General features: G+C 35.0%; 1 protein-coding gene across 2 annotated transcripts; it reads right to left on the bottom strand.

The window, feature by feature from the left end:
- Window positions 1-4,693: 4,693 nt before the first annotated feature.
- Brms1 (breast cancer metastasis-suppressor 1-like protein) lies at window positions 4,694-6,823 on the bottom strand. 2 transcript variants are annotated; one of them, XM_018518689.1, is made up of 3 exons: window positions 6,748-6,823; window positions 5,679-5,901; window positions 4,694-5,556 (listed from the first exon to the last, which is right to left on the bottom strand). In XM_018518689.1, the coding sequence occupies exons 2-3, from the start codon at window positions 5,894-5,896 to the stop codon at window positions 5,082-5,084; spliced, it is 693 nt and encodes a 230-aa protein (XP_018374191.1). In that variant the 5' UTR covers window positions 5,897-5,901; window positions 6,748-6,823; the 3' UTR covers window positions 4,694-5,081. The 2 variants fall into 2 exon arrangements, with proteins under 2 accessions (XP_018374191.1, XP_018374192.1); XM_018518690.1 differs by having other exon boundaries at window positions 6,761-6,799.
- Between the last annotated feature and the right edge of the window lie 8,570 nt (window positions 6,824-15,393).

Raw genomic sequence — 15,393 nt, 5'->3', positions numbered from 1 at the left:
AAACCTATCAATGAAGTTAAGATTAGGAAAAAAAAAATCCAAATGTGTGCACCAAATATTTCAATAACATTTTCATCTTTTCTTTAAATTAAGTTGAATCAATTTTTGATTAATGTTTTCATTCTAATTAAATTGAATTTTATAGCTTAATTTTGCCGTTCTTTAAAAATTATTATTATTTGATGAAGCGGTTGTAAATAAAAAAGTCTGTATCATGAACGAGGACTGAATTAACGGAAGCTAGTTGGAAACCCGTGTCACATTACACATTGAAGATTAAAGATTACGAAGAAATGAAGATTGAAATCTAGCCAATCAGAACAAAATGGAATAAAATTAAAATTATCTGACTGGTCTAATCTTTAATTCGCAATCCTTGATGCGTAATATGACACGTGTTTAATGCGAGCACTGTGCGAACAAAAAGCCATTTAAATTTGGCTGTGTGAGAATTTGAATGTTTCCACAGATATACGCTTAAAGAAAGCGTAATCTTCTTTTTTTATTGTATACAGGAGAAAATACGCAATGTCTGAGACACCCTGCGTTTCCGATTCGTAAACAGCGAAGAATATCCTGCAATTAATAGCGTGTACAGAGACGTAGAGCTCGTTTGCCGCGAGATCGTCGTGTATTTTCTACGTGTAGCCGTTTCTTTTTCCCGCGTCTGGTTCCTTTCGTTCGAGAGACGCGTCGCATCGCACATAACGCGTTCACGTGCGCGACATTCCGTTAATCTTCTAACAACGATACGTGCCACACCTTCGTTAATTGGCGAGAGAGGGAGGGCAGAGGACGGTACTGTACATAAATTGGTGAAAGAGAAGAGATATAGATACATAGAGATTGCGTAATCGGCAGATACTCTAGCATATGCGATTTTTCAATGTCCTTTTAAAAGTGTAAGCATACCCTTAGTGAATGATATTAGGCATTGATTTGTGTGCTTATGTTGACCACGATTTTGGATAATCAAGGAGGGAGCATGAGGGCGTATTGGAGGGGGATGGTGGTATCTGACAGTGTTTTGCGTTCGAAATTTGAGGGGCGCCAGGGTTTCCTCGTCGCGACGAGCGGATCGTCGAAACTCATCCCTTTGTGTGGATCAGACGCCGTCGCACATCAATATAGGGATGCGTTGCATTATCTTAAAAAAAAAAAAAATTAACACATGGAAAGAACGATTTTGTTGAAGTATTTAAACATTTAGCTAAATACAGACCTGAAAATAATTTTGTTGAAACATTAAAATAATTACGTAGGAATCTCAAGCATAATGAACAATATTGCAAAAGTTTGGACATTCTAGCAACAAGTTTTTTTGAGCGTTTACATAATTATTGTAATGGTCCAACAAAATTATTTTCATATCGGTATCTAGCTAAATTTTTAGATACTTCAGCAAAACCAATCTTTCCATACAGAAAACACAAACGACGATTTTGTGTTTCACGAACTAAAAAGTTAACAAAATAAAAATTATTGAAGATACATGACGACTTCGGAACAAGTATTAATACGAAAAAAGAACGATTTTGCTGAAGTATCTAAAAATTTAGCTAGATGCAGATCTGAAAATAATTTTGTTTTGGCAATAAAAATAATTATGTAGGACGCTTAAACTGATTGCTAGAATGTTAAAACCTTTTGCAGCATTGTCATAAAGTTTAATAATTATTTGGATAAACTAACAAAACTATTTTCAAATCTGATCTAGCTAAATTTTTAAATACTTTTGCAAAATCGTTCCGTGTAGCATCCTTTATATTTTTAGATTCAAGTCAATTTTACGGAAGTGCGATATGGAAGTACTAGTAATCCGTTAAACACAACATAATAGTAACATTACATCAGTGTTGAAATTTTCTATTCAACAATGTACTTGTTACGTGTGTTTAGTAGAAAATTATAATATTGATTACATTTGCACGGCACTCTTAATTGGGTTTAGTAATATCCGTAGTTATGAAACAATTATAGCTATTCCTGTGAAGAATAAAATGAATATAAATGACCAGTTTCATATCTATAATATACGGATGTTATTAAACTCGACCAAGGGTGCCATGTAAATGTAGTCATTGATATAATGTTACCGATATAACGTTAATGTTGTGTTTAACAGGAAGACATTTAGATTTGTCCGACAGACATTATGCTAAGTTGCTAAACAGTTAGTGTAGATTTGTGTGCGACGGCTTATGTACCGATTTGATATTAAGAAAGTCTCTGACGTCGTAATTCAGACCCACAAAACGTGATTGCAAAGTGATTGAATTCGTTAAGAAGAAACGAGATCTCGACTTTGCTCATCATTGTTTTCGCGAGTGTCGATCGTCGGGAGGTGTGTCGGCATCTTGAACCTTGGATAAATAAGGCGTAAATTTTATTGCACCGCAAGTGCAAAAAATCTCACCGAGAGGTCGGTGCCTGGACAATTGACAAACGCACACAGGCCTATAATTACGAAAGCCACAAAGCCAATAGAGTTTTAACGAGAAAGATGGAGATCGCACTCTGTCTCATCCATATTCAGGATTAAATATGTAATTATCACTAACAGATCGTATCGTGTAACAATAATGTTGTCCTCGTAATAGTCAAACCGACTGCATCAACAGGCGAATGATTCCAGGCCGAACGATTGCCCGATATCGCGTGGAATGGCCAAACGACTATGTATTATCAATGAGGTAATTTGCGAATATTCACGCAATGAAAATCGGATCGTCAATGAGACGGTTGCCGAACGTACATTATTCACTCTGTTGCCGCAAGCCGGTTAATTATTGCGATCGTTCGTCGTCCGGATGCTTTCCCGTGTAAAAGCAGAATCGGAGCTTTCGTCGCTTTAACCGTTTGCACTTCGAGCTTCCGGCTCGACCAAATCTTATATTAATTCCGTTATAATCTTATCACATTTACAGGTGCGTAAATAGGGATTACGTGCGCTTTATATAGCTTCTTACGAGGAAAGGAAGCTATTGGGCGAAGCTATCATTCTGTTAACGTTTAATTCGATTTTGAGAAATATACTACAAACTTTTTCGTAATAAATACATATAAATATCTACTCACCTCAATATTGAATAATTCCGCGAAGACATCAGGGATTTTACAATGGACACATGCGGGGCGCAAACGGTTAATTAACGCGTGACTCGCGACTTCTCCCTGGCGCCTTTCAGTCATAAATATTCGGAGTCTGTCCAGTCAACAATCGTCTATATTGGTGTCATTTTTCGATAACTGTCTAATCAATATATCGAAGTCGAGGATGAAGCTGCAGGTGACTGCGCATTGTTTTCGTGTAGTTTCGCTGCGACCTTATTATTACCGCTCGCGGCATTCCACGAGAAATGTTCCTAAAAAGTTTGTAACATATCGTACACGGTACACTCACATATGCACGGATACACATACACACACATACATACAAAGTACACGCACAAATACACACGAGATGTGCGTGGACACGTACGCGTCCAACACACGAAATTACACGCGTCACGTTGTGTCGAGAGAGGGCAAGATTAAAAATTAAGTGGAAATGCATACCGGACGAGCGTAACATAGTTTTAAGCAAGGGTCACGTATTGTACGTATGTGTTGTACATAGCCTAAATAAAAATTACATTTAAAATTACCCTCCTCTCTCCCTCTTAATCTCTTCTTTCTTCCTAATTATTCGAACGATGCAAATTAATCACGTTTACGTCGGGGTGCAGGTTCAAAAGTTATGTTGAAATTTTTGATTCATATTATTGAGCTGGACGAAACTTTGCCGAATGTTGCACTAAAAGAAGATGTACTGCGTTTCATTACTCCGATTTTGAAATGGCATATTAATAAAAATTAGAACAAATGGATGTACCATTAAAATGAAATTATACAACTCTGTAGAGCAGCTTGGTTTCTGTTGCTATTATTATAGGTTCCATTGACAGGATGCGAGTTTAGAACTAAATCAATTTCACATTGTATTGATGTAAAACTGTTAGAATTGCTGGAACGATGTTAACATATAATTTGTTGGGTATACTGTAAAAAAATTAAAATGCACTTTATTTATAATACAATAATTCTTTCGCTCATGAATCTTTTTCTCAGTCATTGTGTTACACTACTAATGATGTCAAAAATTTTATTATATTTCTAAGTCATCTATTTCGAACTGAATAATGAGATATATTTAAACAGTATATAATAATAAAATATATTTATATAACTCTTCTTTACATTCGCCTTTGAGTATACAAAGTACGCTTAAATGTCTTTAAACAAAATTCTAATACATTAGAATATGGATAAGATAAGATTTTGTTTATGACATTTTGACATTACATGTCAAGGTTATTTGTTCCAAGCATGGAATATTAGAATAAGAATTTTTTTCCGACTAGATCGTGAACGAGGAAAATTATGAAATTATTTTCCAATTGCAACGTTTTGGAGACGTCGAATATTTTACTTCATTAAGAAGATAAGAGAATAGATATCCATTTAGATGTAAAAGAAAGTAGAAAGAATAGTTTATACTTCTCTTATTTCTTTAAGATATTAGGGAGATGGAAAAAAATATAAAGTAGATATGATAAAAGAATTGCAGAAAGAGATATTTTGAAATAAATGAAAATAAATAAGGGGAAGACAATGTCCATATATCGAATATAAAAACCAGTTATGTCAGACAATTTGAATTAACATAATTGTTTGGTTCATGATGTAAATTTTCGTATTAATTGAAACTAATATAGACAATACTCAGTTAGTTTTTTTCAAAATTATGAGTTTGTTTCTTTCGATAATACAAATGTAAATAATTTTCCTGCACTAGTGTACCACAGAAGTACGACTCGGCGAATATGATATTTTAATTCGGTAATTATTTAGGTTAGTAAATAATTACTCTTACTTTTTATCAAGGCACACAGTACAGATATCAGATACTCAACGGATGTCAGTTGTTGGTCTAATTTTAGAACATTTCCGGTTGGACGAAATTCCTGTTCATATCAAAGATGGACGCGTAATGTAAGGAAACTATTTTCAACAGTTCTTCAACGTATTCAAAACATAATTTACATTATTTCCGCTTTTCGGCTACCTAGACTTTTTTTTATTAATGCCCAATCTTCCAATATATCCGCGTCGTTGAGCATGTAAACGATATAAGGACCTGCAACGGAAACTGCTCGTCTTCTCTCCGAATGATTCCTACGTCTTCTGCCGGTGGTATTAAGCCACAAATCCGCATGTATGTCTACGTTATTCCTATCTTCCTCTAGACGACGAATCTTTTCTTGTAGATCGTTATGAATGCAATCCCAGACTAAGCCTTTCTCACTTTCAAAATTTTGAAAAGCGGCCAACTCTTCTGCTAGAAATTTATTCTGGATATTTTGTAATCTGTATTGTTTTAATATTCCAGCCACTTCTGTTTTCGTTTTCATGTTTTCCTTCAGTCGCTCCAATGGTATTAGATATTCCTCAGATTTTCCAACACGAACTTCACCAAGCTTTGTGTCCACTTGTGTAATTCTTTCTCGATATAATCTAAAATAAATAACATTTGTTAAAACACATATTGATATTTTATTCTAAAAAAAAAAAAAAAAAATGTTTATCAGAGTATAATATATAAAAAAGCTAAATATATATAATATGTGTATACTTACTGTTCCTTGAGTAGAGTAAATTGTCTTTCCAAGTCCAGTAAATTGTCCATACATTCATTGCGTCTCCTTTCACATTCATCTTCGTCCATTTCTGACGAGTCATCGCTATCAGTGTGTTCTGGGCTACTGTCACATGACCCAGAACTTTGGTTACTTTCATTACTGTCATGGGACATCTCTTCCCCTTCACCTTCTGACTCATCCTTAACACTTGGCATTTATACTATAGATAAAAAGTTTGTTACTTAGTAAAAGATAACTCGTAACGAAAACACATATTTTTTATTAAAGGAACATGAGTCTTCAGAACCCGTAAAAGTTCGTTGTTATTAATTTTAGAAAGTTTAGAAATTTTCAACTATATAAAAAATTATAATACTTGAATTGATACTACAATAATAAATATTGTACAATAATTAGCCTGTATAAATAGAACAAAACTGTAAATAATAAAATTATGAAACATAAAATTATTTCATATCAATACTTTAAAAATTATCTCAGGATTATCAGAATCCATATATTCCAATTATGAGTTAAATAAGATATTTAATTGAGAGAGATATATGTTAAGACAAAATTTTGAGAAAACTCTCTGGATTCTGAGATTCTCTCTGGATTGTGATGAAAATGTATTTAAATAAGTTAAAAAATATATGATTGATCTTCTATATCATGATCTTAGATATTCCGTTTCATCATTGGAAGATGAACGTATTTTAAACAAATGCCCGGTAGATAAGAATTAAGAAAATTCAAACATAACATAACCTATACAAAAACAATTAAGTTTACGTCAAAGTGTGATCGGAGTAAACGAAATTATCGTTCAATTTTTGTATATCCAGTTTTTATAAGAAATAATGCTTCATATTTTAACGTCGCATATTTAATTACACACAATGGAATTATTCGCGCCCAATTAAGCGATAGGTTAACTCAAAGGTATTTACTCCGAAGATAGAACCTAATGAAGCTTCGAGTGTCCAAAAAAATGTTCTATCTCATCTCACGAAGATCTAAAGTCTAAATCGAGTGAAATTCTTACCGAAATTGTCAATACACTTACTTATATGTTATACCTGATCGCCGATATAACCTCTCAATCTGTTTGCAGCTCGATCTGGCAAACGCTGACAGCTGGCTGGCACTGTCCACTGGTAGAAGTGGTAGACGCGCGCCACAATGGTCGCGTTCAGCAGACTCAACTGTGTGGAGCGGATCCGTGAGCGCTCGCTGTTATTGGATGATCTAGAAGAATACACCAATAACAGCGATCGTTCACGGATCTGCTCCACAACAGTTGAGTCTGCTGAACGCGACCAATGCCAGAACATCCCCCCACTCTGATCTAGTTTGTATTTTCAGAAATAAATGTATAAAAGACAACGACAAATTATTAAATTATAGAATAAGTGCTTTCAATAAGGGTACCTTTTATTTTAAGAACTATTATCGTCCGTTGCCTAAATCTTGATTCTTCAACAGCCATCTAGATAGAAAAGCGATTGTCACAATTAACCGTCTTGCGAACACAACTCACTAAAATTCAATCTTCATAGATTCAAAATATGTGATAGTGATTTGTGTTCGTGTGGGCTTGTTGAGAATGAAAACCACAATCTATAGGAATGATAAGTATAATATAGCAAGAAAAAGATTGGTCGAGAAATTTAAGAAGTTAAGAATTAGAACCCCTGTTGATTTTAGAGAAATTTTAAAAAGAAATGAAACCCAGGGAAATCAAAATAGTCGCCGAATTTTTTAGCGAATGCAAGTTAAACATAACAAAAAAATGGATTATATATAATAAGAAAGAAAAAAGAAATAAAAACGTATTTTAGTTTTCTCTGTTTATACCTCTATTTATTACTTTATTATCAATTTTATTATCGTTATGCGCTACTCTTATTTATTAGTCAGACACGTTGTCTAGGTTTAGCGTTAATTATGAATTTAATGTGTTATCGAGCTTTAGTTCGTTTCTTCGACTCTTCTATTTGGGGAAGGCTCCGATTGCACACATTGCATGTTGCACACATGCGTCGCTAATTGGCCAATTTAAAAATAAAATATTCTCATTGGTAAAGCAGTGAAAAATTACTAGGCACCACCTGATATGAGTGGTGTGTGCAATCAGGATTGTAGGCAAACGGGATCCCCCCTATCTATCTATAAGCCAGAACATTCTTGTGCTTCTCATATCAATGGCATAACAAGAGGTTTGTTCGCGTCGCATGCTCCAACATACTCCAATATGCTCCTGCCATAGTTCCTACTCACTCTAATGAGTGCATTGAAGTGAGTAGAAGCTATGATAGGAGCATATTGGAGCATGCGACGCGAACAAACCTAAGGAAAAAGAACACTAGATTAGATTGAAATGTTTGCAGCTGATCTTCTTATTCGGCCTCTATTACATTTTCTGCATTCGAAATAAGACAAATGTATCATCATTGTAGAAAATTATTAGAAAAATATATTTTCTCTCTTTTGTTCAAGATACACAGGTGTTATCTGCAGAGAAAACTTGAGAAAATGGTTAGGTAGTTCTACATTTTGCCTGTAGATGACGCTAAGATCACGAAATGGTGGGAATCAAGGAATAATTTTTTTTATTTTCCCTGGTTTACCCTCTGATGATAAACTGACTGATTAATTTTCAATTAATTTAATCGATTATTAATTTATTAAGTAACACTTTTTTTTAGAAAACTTGCCTTTTGTTAAGAGGATATTATTTTTTTTTTGAACACAGAATATTATTTATAATTTTTTGGAATGTGACAAAATTTGAATCTTCTGAATTTCTTCTAGTTTATATTCATGAAAAGCTATAATAATCGGATAACATATTCTAAATATATCCAAAAATTTTGCTATAAACATTTGTGGCAGTTGAATTAATCATCTATTAAATTAATCAGAGTTTAAAGTTTACCTCCCTATAAATTAAACCGAAATTAAAATTAATCTATGTACATTGAAATAGACATTAATGCACAGACTTAACTCATTTCAATTTAGTTATTATTGCAATTTAGACAACAATAAAAAATGTAGACAAAGGCATAAAATTTTCTCATTTTTACAAGAATAAATTCTTTCTTCTGTTGCACTAATGCAGCAAATGGTGTGCTGCAGATTGCTCGAGTTAGATTGTAAAAAGAATATAATTAAGATAAATTAAAAGGTTTAAAACATATGAAATTAAAATTAAAATTATGATTTAAAATTATTTCACTTACTGGAAAAATTGGGAAAAGAGCGGAAAAACTCAGTATGCCCCACGGAGGATCGTAATATATATAGATATATATATTATATATATTTTGATATATAATACTCCATCGGATACAATAATACATCTGGATCTGTATGGAACAAACAGTTAGACAATGCAACATTCGCATAACTGCAAGGTATACTAGCAATTTTTTTATATCTCATATATATTCATATAATAATATATATTTCTCTCTCGTGTGTGCTTCCTGCGCGTTTCATGAAGACTTTCGGTTAGATAGGTCTTTCGATTTCTGCGAGAAAAGAAGGTACAGCTCGTTTTGTGCATTTTGTTCCGTACGAAATTTTTTTTTTTTTCGTTTTACAGTATTCTCCGTTTTTTTTTTCGTTTTTTTCCCTTTCTTGTTATATCGCTTCAAACCCCGCCGCACGCGGGACGTGGTGCAGTTGTGATGGCACATTATTTTGCTTCCTAGTAGCCCTTAAATCTTCAGGATAAAGTGTAAAATGCCCGGAGTGTCCTTCGAGGACGCGGCCAGGTCGACAAATGTCTCTATTTACCCATACGTGATCGATCTCGAGATTCTCGATGAGAAACGTGAGAGGAAAGATACCAAAATTATTTCCGTAGAACCTCTGCGCGATGTCGATTTCGTATTTATTCTCACGAGATTATTTCCTTGCCGGAAAATATAAATTATGTCCTTTGATTCGCTCCAATTCTTCCTCGTTCATTTTTTCCCATTCATCGTTGTAAATATATACTCTTCTGCCAATTTCCCCTCCCCTTGCTTTATCGCCGAGAGCTATCGCCCGATTGCACCAGTTTGATACTCAAACGATCGATATTGTTTGCCACGAAATTCGACGCCCGACAGGAGTCCTCGAGTTACACTTCGATGACGAAGAAAGAATGAAAGGGCGCTCGGTGTGGTCCGCGATCCTTCTCGTGCGGCGACGGCTTTACACGGACTCTTAATATTCATTTCATGCAACATTTATCGTGGCGCGATCGCGGTTCGCCGGGGAAAAGTCGTGGGCTCCGAACGACTTCGTGATATCCCGCTGATATCGTGTAATAACTGAAATGCAAATCATCAGCGAGGTAAATGCACCATTGAATGACCGCTTAGGCATATCGCTTCAGCTCGATCTCTTTCTTTCCTTCGTTGAGTGAAAATAAAATTATCGTCACACAGATATCTTTCGAGATATGATTTCTCTCAAATATTTGATGTTTCATTGAATTTTACGCGTGAAAGTAACTTGGAAATTATAACGAAAGAGAGAAGAGATGAACTGACTTTGTAAGGAAATGAGAAAGTTCTAGCGAATGATTACTTTGATCTATCACACTGAAGTCGAGGTAAGTATGTAACAGCCTTGGATTAATAGCACAAATGCGATGCTCAGATAAAATCAACATTCATTCCTTAATAACGTCGTATTAATTATTAATTTGATGGAACGTTTTTGTGCTATTTTCAATTATGTCAGCCCGCTAGTCATTATCTAATAAAAAATATTCCCCATACGATAATTAATAATATTATGTTTTTTTCTTCCGGAAAAAATGTAATCGCTTTACTTTAAAGGACGTTCTATAATAACATTACCTAAGTTTTGAGTTTTAAGCCGTAAGAAACTGTCTGATTACGGTCGAATATGAAAATAATCGACTGTTTTTTTTGGCTAATTAAATTTTTTAAACAATAAAAATTTAAATAAAAAAACGCCCAAAGATAAACTAAAACACTAGATGTAAAATAATATTAATTGAATTTAATATATTAAATTTAACTATTGAATTTAAAGTATTGAATTTAACTACATTAAAAAATCGCGAAACTAGTTTTGACTTACAAAGTTTTTATCAGTCGCATATAAATAAATAATAAATTATAATATTATCTAGGAAATAAAAACTGATTAAAATAATAGTCACGCGCTAATTATGATGTAAATGTCCAGCGATGTTATTTTTTTTTGTTTTTTATTAATTTCTTACGACTTTGAAGTTTAGGTAACAGCTTATCACAGAAAGCCCATCACGGAAGTAAGCATGTATCTAGTGAACATCTATTGAACAATTATTCAGCAGTGTACATATCCTATAATGAACTGAAGAGAAAATTGAAATAAAACATTGCACTGAGAAAAAAATTGCTCGGATGAAAAATAGCTCCCCCTTGTATATTACGTCATATAAACAAATTATACGGCAAATGTCTAAAATTTATCCACGCAATTAACATATATACAAACGTAATCGACTAGCTTGTTACATTAATTTGTGTAATTTGTTGATCTACAATTTATTTGAGGCAAGATAATTTCGCCCATTCAAACAATTTCTTTTTCTCTCAGTGTAGGATAATCACGACGAAGGTTTACGAACCTCGGCGACGATAGGATGTCGCGAACCGCGGAAGCGCTAATTATCTTACCTAATTTGTTGATCGATTTTAGTCTCGGTGAGAGTAAGGGTGCGCACACATCGTTCGTCGTGGTCGCGACATTCGCTTGAAATCGTGTCTCGCGATGTTACGCACCCTCTTGTTCGCGATTTTTTTTCTTTATATATATATATATTCTCCGTTTTTTTTTTTCGCTATTGAACACACGTACTCTTTCTCCCTGAGGCAACGTATTCGCCGTTCCCGGCGAGCGCAGAGCGACCGCGGTAACGTGACATGATGGATCGCGCGTTCTCGAATTTAAATACCCTCTCTCGTATTTAAATACTCTAATGATAGAATACTTTGGCGATAGCAACGTTCTCTCTGAGCATACAAAACGTTAGTGTTGCATCAAAATGAACAGTGACATAAATCTAAGATGAGAGTACGAAAAGCTTCAACGTTCACTGTGTATTTACGAAAGCGAGAGCGAAAGAGCGAGAGAGCGCACGAGGGAGGGAGAGGGAGAGGGAGAGGGGGGAGAGAGAGAGAGAGAGACTCCCTATTAGAGACTTCTTGCCATAGCGTGTTTCGAACACGTTAAATATTAATGTCGCGCCAAAGTCGCGTGTGGGGCGAATGATAATTTAAGTCCAGAATGGAAATTGCCGTTTTGCGCGGAACGCGGGAGCCCCGTGCGCTTGGCGTCTACTCGAAGTACGGTATCGCAAAAACTTCCTGTCTTCGTTGGAAAATCGATTTTCGCGACACGCTCGTTATTTATCGTCGTTTATCGTCCCGTAGGAAGTTTCTCTGCGCACGACGGTTAGTTTGATTATTCGTGGTACGGCGGTTAACAAAGTTAATGACTGATAGGCTGACCGGTAATATGTCCTAAAAGGGAGCGGCATAGTTAAACGCATCGCCAAAGGAAGGGTAAAGTTAAGTTTTATCGTCTTTTTTTTTTCTTCACGATGCAATTCGCCTTTGTTCACCGTCGGAGCGCTAATGATCATTCTTGAATAAAAGGAGAAACGCGGACGAAACCTCAGATAAGTAGGACGCTATTCTTGGTTCTCCACCTCTTTTGCGCGAAATCGAGTCTTGACATTTTCCGAATGCGTTCGCGAATGATTCTAAAACAATGAATGTCTACTAGGTAACTCATCTTTAAATATACTATGGGATTTTAAGCCGTATGCAGAGTGCCCTAATAATGTGCTATTTTGGTAGCAAACGCGGAGATATTGCGATGGCAGTTATTAGCGTGGAAATAGCATACTGTAACGCGACTGCGTATACACCAAGCGTTAATTTTTCTGCACTCGAAACATTTACGCTTTTTTCCAACGAAGATTTTTTTCAGTTGCTTATAAAATTAGGATAAATGCGATAATGCAATTTGCGTGATGATGGAATTAACTCTCAGTGTACGCGGTAATATTCTAATCCTTTATTATACACACGATGGATCGTTTGTGTCTTGGATTAATTTTCATCACTTTTACATTAAGTATATAAACATTATTAAGTGGTTCTTTCATATTATACCTTAACACTAGAACTGTCAATGGTACCATTTTGATTCCGCTAATCGTTTCATTTTTTTTCTTTTCTATATCAGATATATAGTACAGAATAATAAAAATATGTAAACATATAATATGAATAATTTTAACAAATAATACCAATATAACTTTTCACTAATCGAACACAAAGATAGGAAATTATCAAATTAGCATCTTCAGCAACTTTAGCGGCAGTTCTAGTATTAACATCTTTAAAGAAAGTACTTATAAAGTTACGTATTTAAAAAAAGGTAAAAATAGAGATCATTATTTAGCCAAATACTCTTAGTATTTCAAAGAAAAAAAAAACGCGCAGGACCCAATTGTGTATTTTAAGGATTAGTGATGCAATTCAATTATTTTACAATGATCATTAAACAAGACTAACTAGAGTTTTCCGAGAATGTTTGTGATAAATAAAATACACACATAGCGCGGATTTTAATGAATTCGCATCGCGTGTCACGTTTCTGGGATGTCTCCCCGTTAAGTCACGTGCCTTCCGCAGTCGTCCGCGTCGTGTGTTGCGGCCTTTTTCAAGGGTATATACGTATAACGATTTGTGTGTGCCGAGTCCGAATGTAGAGAGAGCAACATGGGCGCGAATCGTCCTCAGAGAGAAATAGAGATAGATAAAGACGGCGAGGAAGATACAGAGACGGAGAGGCCTTCTGCCTTCCCGAGACCTCCTAGGAAATTGACATTTGCGCGAAGGGCCCATTACCCTAGAAACCACACTTTTTTTTTCCACTGCCACTTACGATAAGAGTAAAAATTTATACAAGTTCTCCATTGACGATCGAAGGGTTCTTGACTGTTTTCTCGAATTCGGTGATGCCGCGTATCACCGAGGGTTGAATAAAAATCGAACGAGTTGCTGTTGAAAGTAAGCCAACATCAAATGTTAATAATTATAAAGTAACTTTGTAGTTTTTCACTTTGCACTTTTGATTCCCGTCTCGCTGGAAATAAAAACAAAGTACGAAGTACACAAAGTGAAAAGTTACGAAGCTCCTTCGTAGCGCAGAACATATAAGAGAAGTTGTTATTTCTTCGAGGATTCTTTTAAAAAAAAGAGCAAGGAATTAAAAATCAAACCGATATCGGAACGCGTAATAGTAATGACGATAAATGAATGGAAATGAGTATAATGGATTGTTATCTGTCGTTCAAATGTGTTTTGGTTGTCAAGAAATTGAAAGTGGAAGATTGATAGAATCACTGGGAATTTATAAATGGCTATCTTTTTTTTCTTCACTTAGGTGTTTAGAATCTAATTCAGTCGCGTTTGCCATGACAGTCCTGTGATCGATCGGAAGAATATCAATAATTTCCGCGTGTCCCTCTCCGTTTACGTGTCATCTGCGATCGTCACAATCGATCTTGTGACGAACGCGAACGCGAATGCAGGTTACGCATGCTTTTATATTGATATAGTGTTGTTTTATTACAAAATAGAGATAGTGAGATAATAGAATGTAAACGTTTCTATTTACATGCCATCTCAAATATATCTCGTGCCAAACGTATATATTATAAAATTTCTGGAAACTGTAAAAGTCGTCGAGCATAAAAATTTGCAATTTTTCTCGACAAGATTCTAAAAAAGAGAATTTTAGATTTTGAGATTTAATTACCGTACAAAAATTTGTATTGCTATTTGTTTCAATATAGTGATAAGTACGCCTTCTGAATGTTTTTTAAAATTTAATTTGATTATTAATTCTAAGAGAAAAATTGTACACAGAGAGAAAAAAAATATGTTGACGAGATTAATTGATCTTATTATATTTTGCGAGTTTCAAGCAACTTCGTGAGATAAGCTGAAAAATTGAACGTCCAATTATACGTGAAATATAAACACAATTTTTGACAAATATACTCGACTTCTTATTGACAGTCAGTTATATTTTACTTTAAATCAATGACGTACGTTAGTGTATACTACTGTCGATCATCGGTAACTGTCATAGCTTTCGAGTTAAATCAACAAAACAGTATGAAAACGTCAATCCTGTTTGACGTTTCATTAAAACGTCAATCGCCGCACACGTGGTGTATCAAAGTCAAGTGCGTATTACATCGCGCGGAAGAACTCCTTGTAAAAGTTACCGTGATGAATTCTGACTTTAGCACAGATTTTTAATGATACGCTTCAGGCTTACGACAACCTTACGACAAATTCTGCGAAATTAGACAAATGAATTCTCATCGCGTGTCGGGGATATATTTGAGAGCGAGGTGACGACATCGCGCATCGTTTTTACGATTAAATTGTGACCCCGTTCCGAGACAATAGACATTTGCATTCACATGCATTCGGCCTCGCATTGCGGGAGGATATCCTGCGTGACTTATGTAATCCAAGGCCGTCGCGAATAAAAGGCAACAGTCGGTGTTGATTGACTGACCACCGCTGTCGCCGCGGCTATCACTCTGCTCTACCGCACTTGTATCAATTATCGATACGTATATTGAAAGGAAACGCGTATGAAATCAGTC

Source organism: Trachymyrmex cornetzi, unplaced genomic scaffold, assembly GCF_001594075.2.
Source record: "Trachymyrmex cornetzi isolate Tcor2-1 unplaced genomic scaffold, Tcor1.1 scaffold78, whole genome shotgun sequence".
NCBI classification, from domain to species: Eukaryota; Metazoa; Arthropoda; class Insecta; order Hymenoptera; family Formicidae; genus Trachymyrmex; species Trachymyrmex cornetzi.
The sequence above is the reverse complement of the archived record's forward strand: the minus strand, read 5'-3'. Positions and strand labels throughout refer to the sequence as shown.

Bases quoted from the DNA above. Each gene is read 5' to 3' on its own strand.
- Brms1 (XM_018518689.1), bottom strand. From the start codon at position 5,896: ATGCCAAGTGTTAAGGATGAGTCAGAAGGTGAAGGGGAAGAGATGTCC. The intron at 5,557-5,678 runs GTAAGTATACAC...TATTTATTTTAG, and splicing joins TTTACTCTACTCAAGGAACA to ATTATATCGAGAAAGAATTA.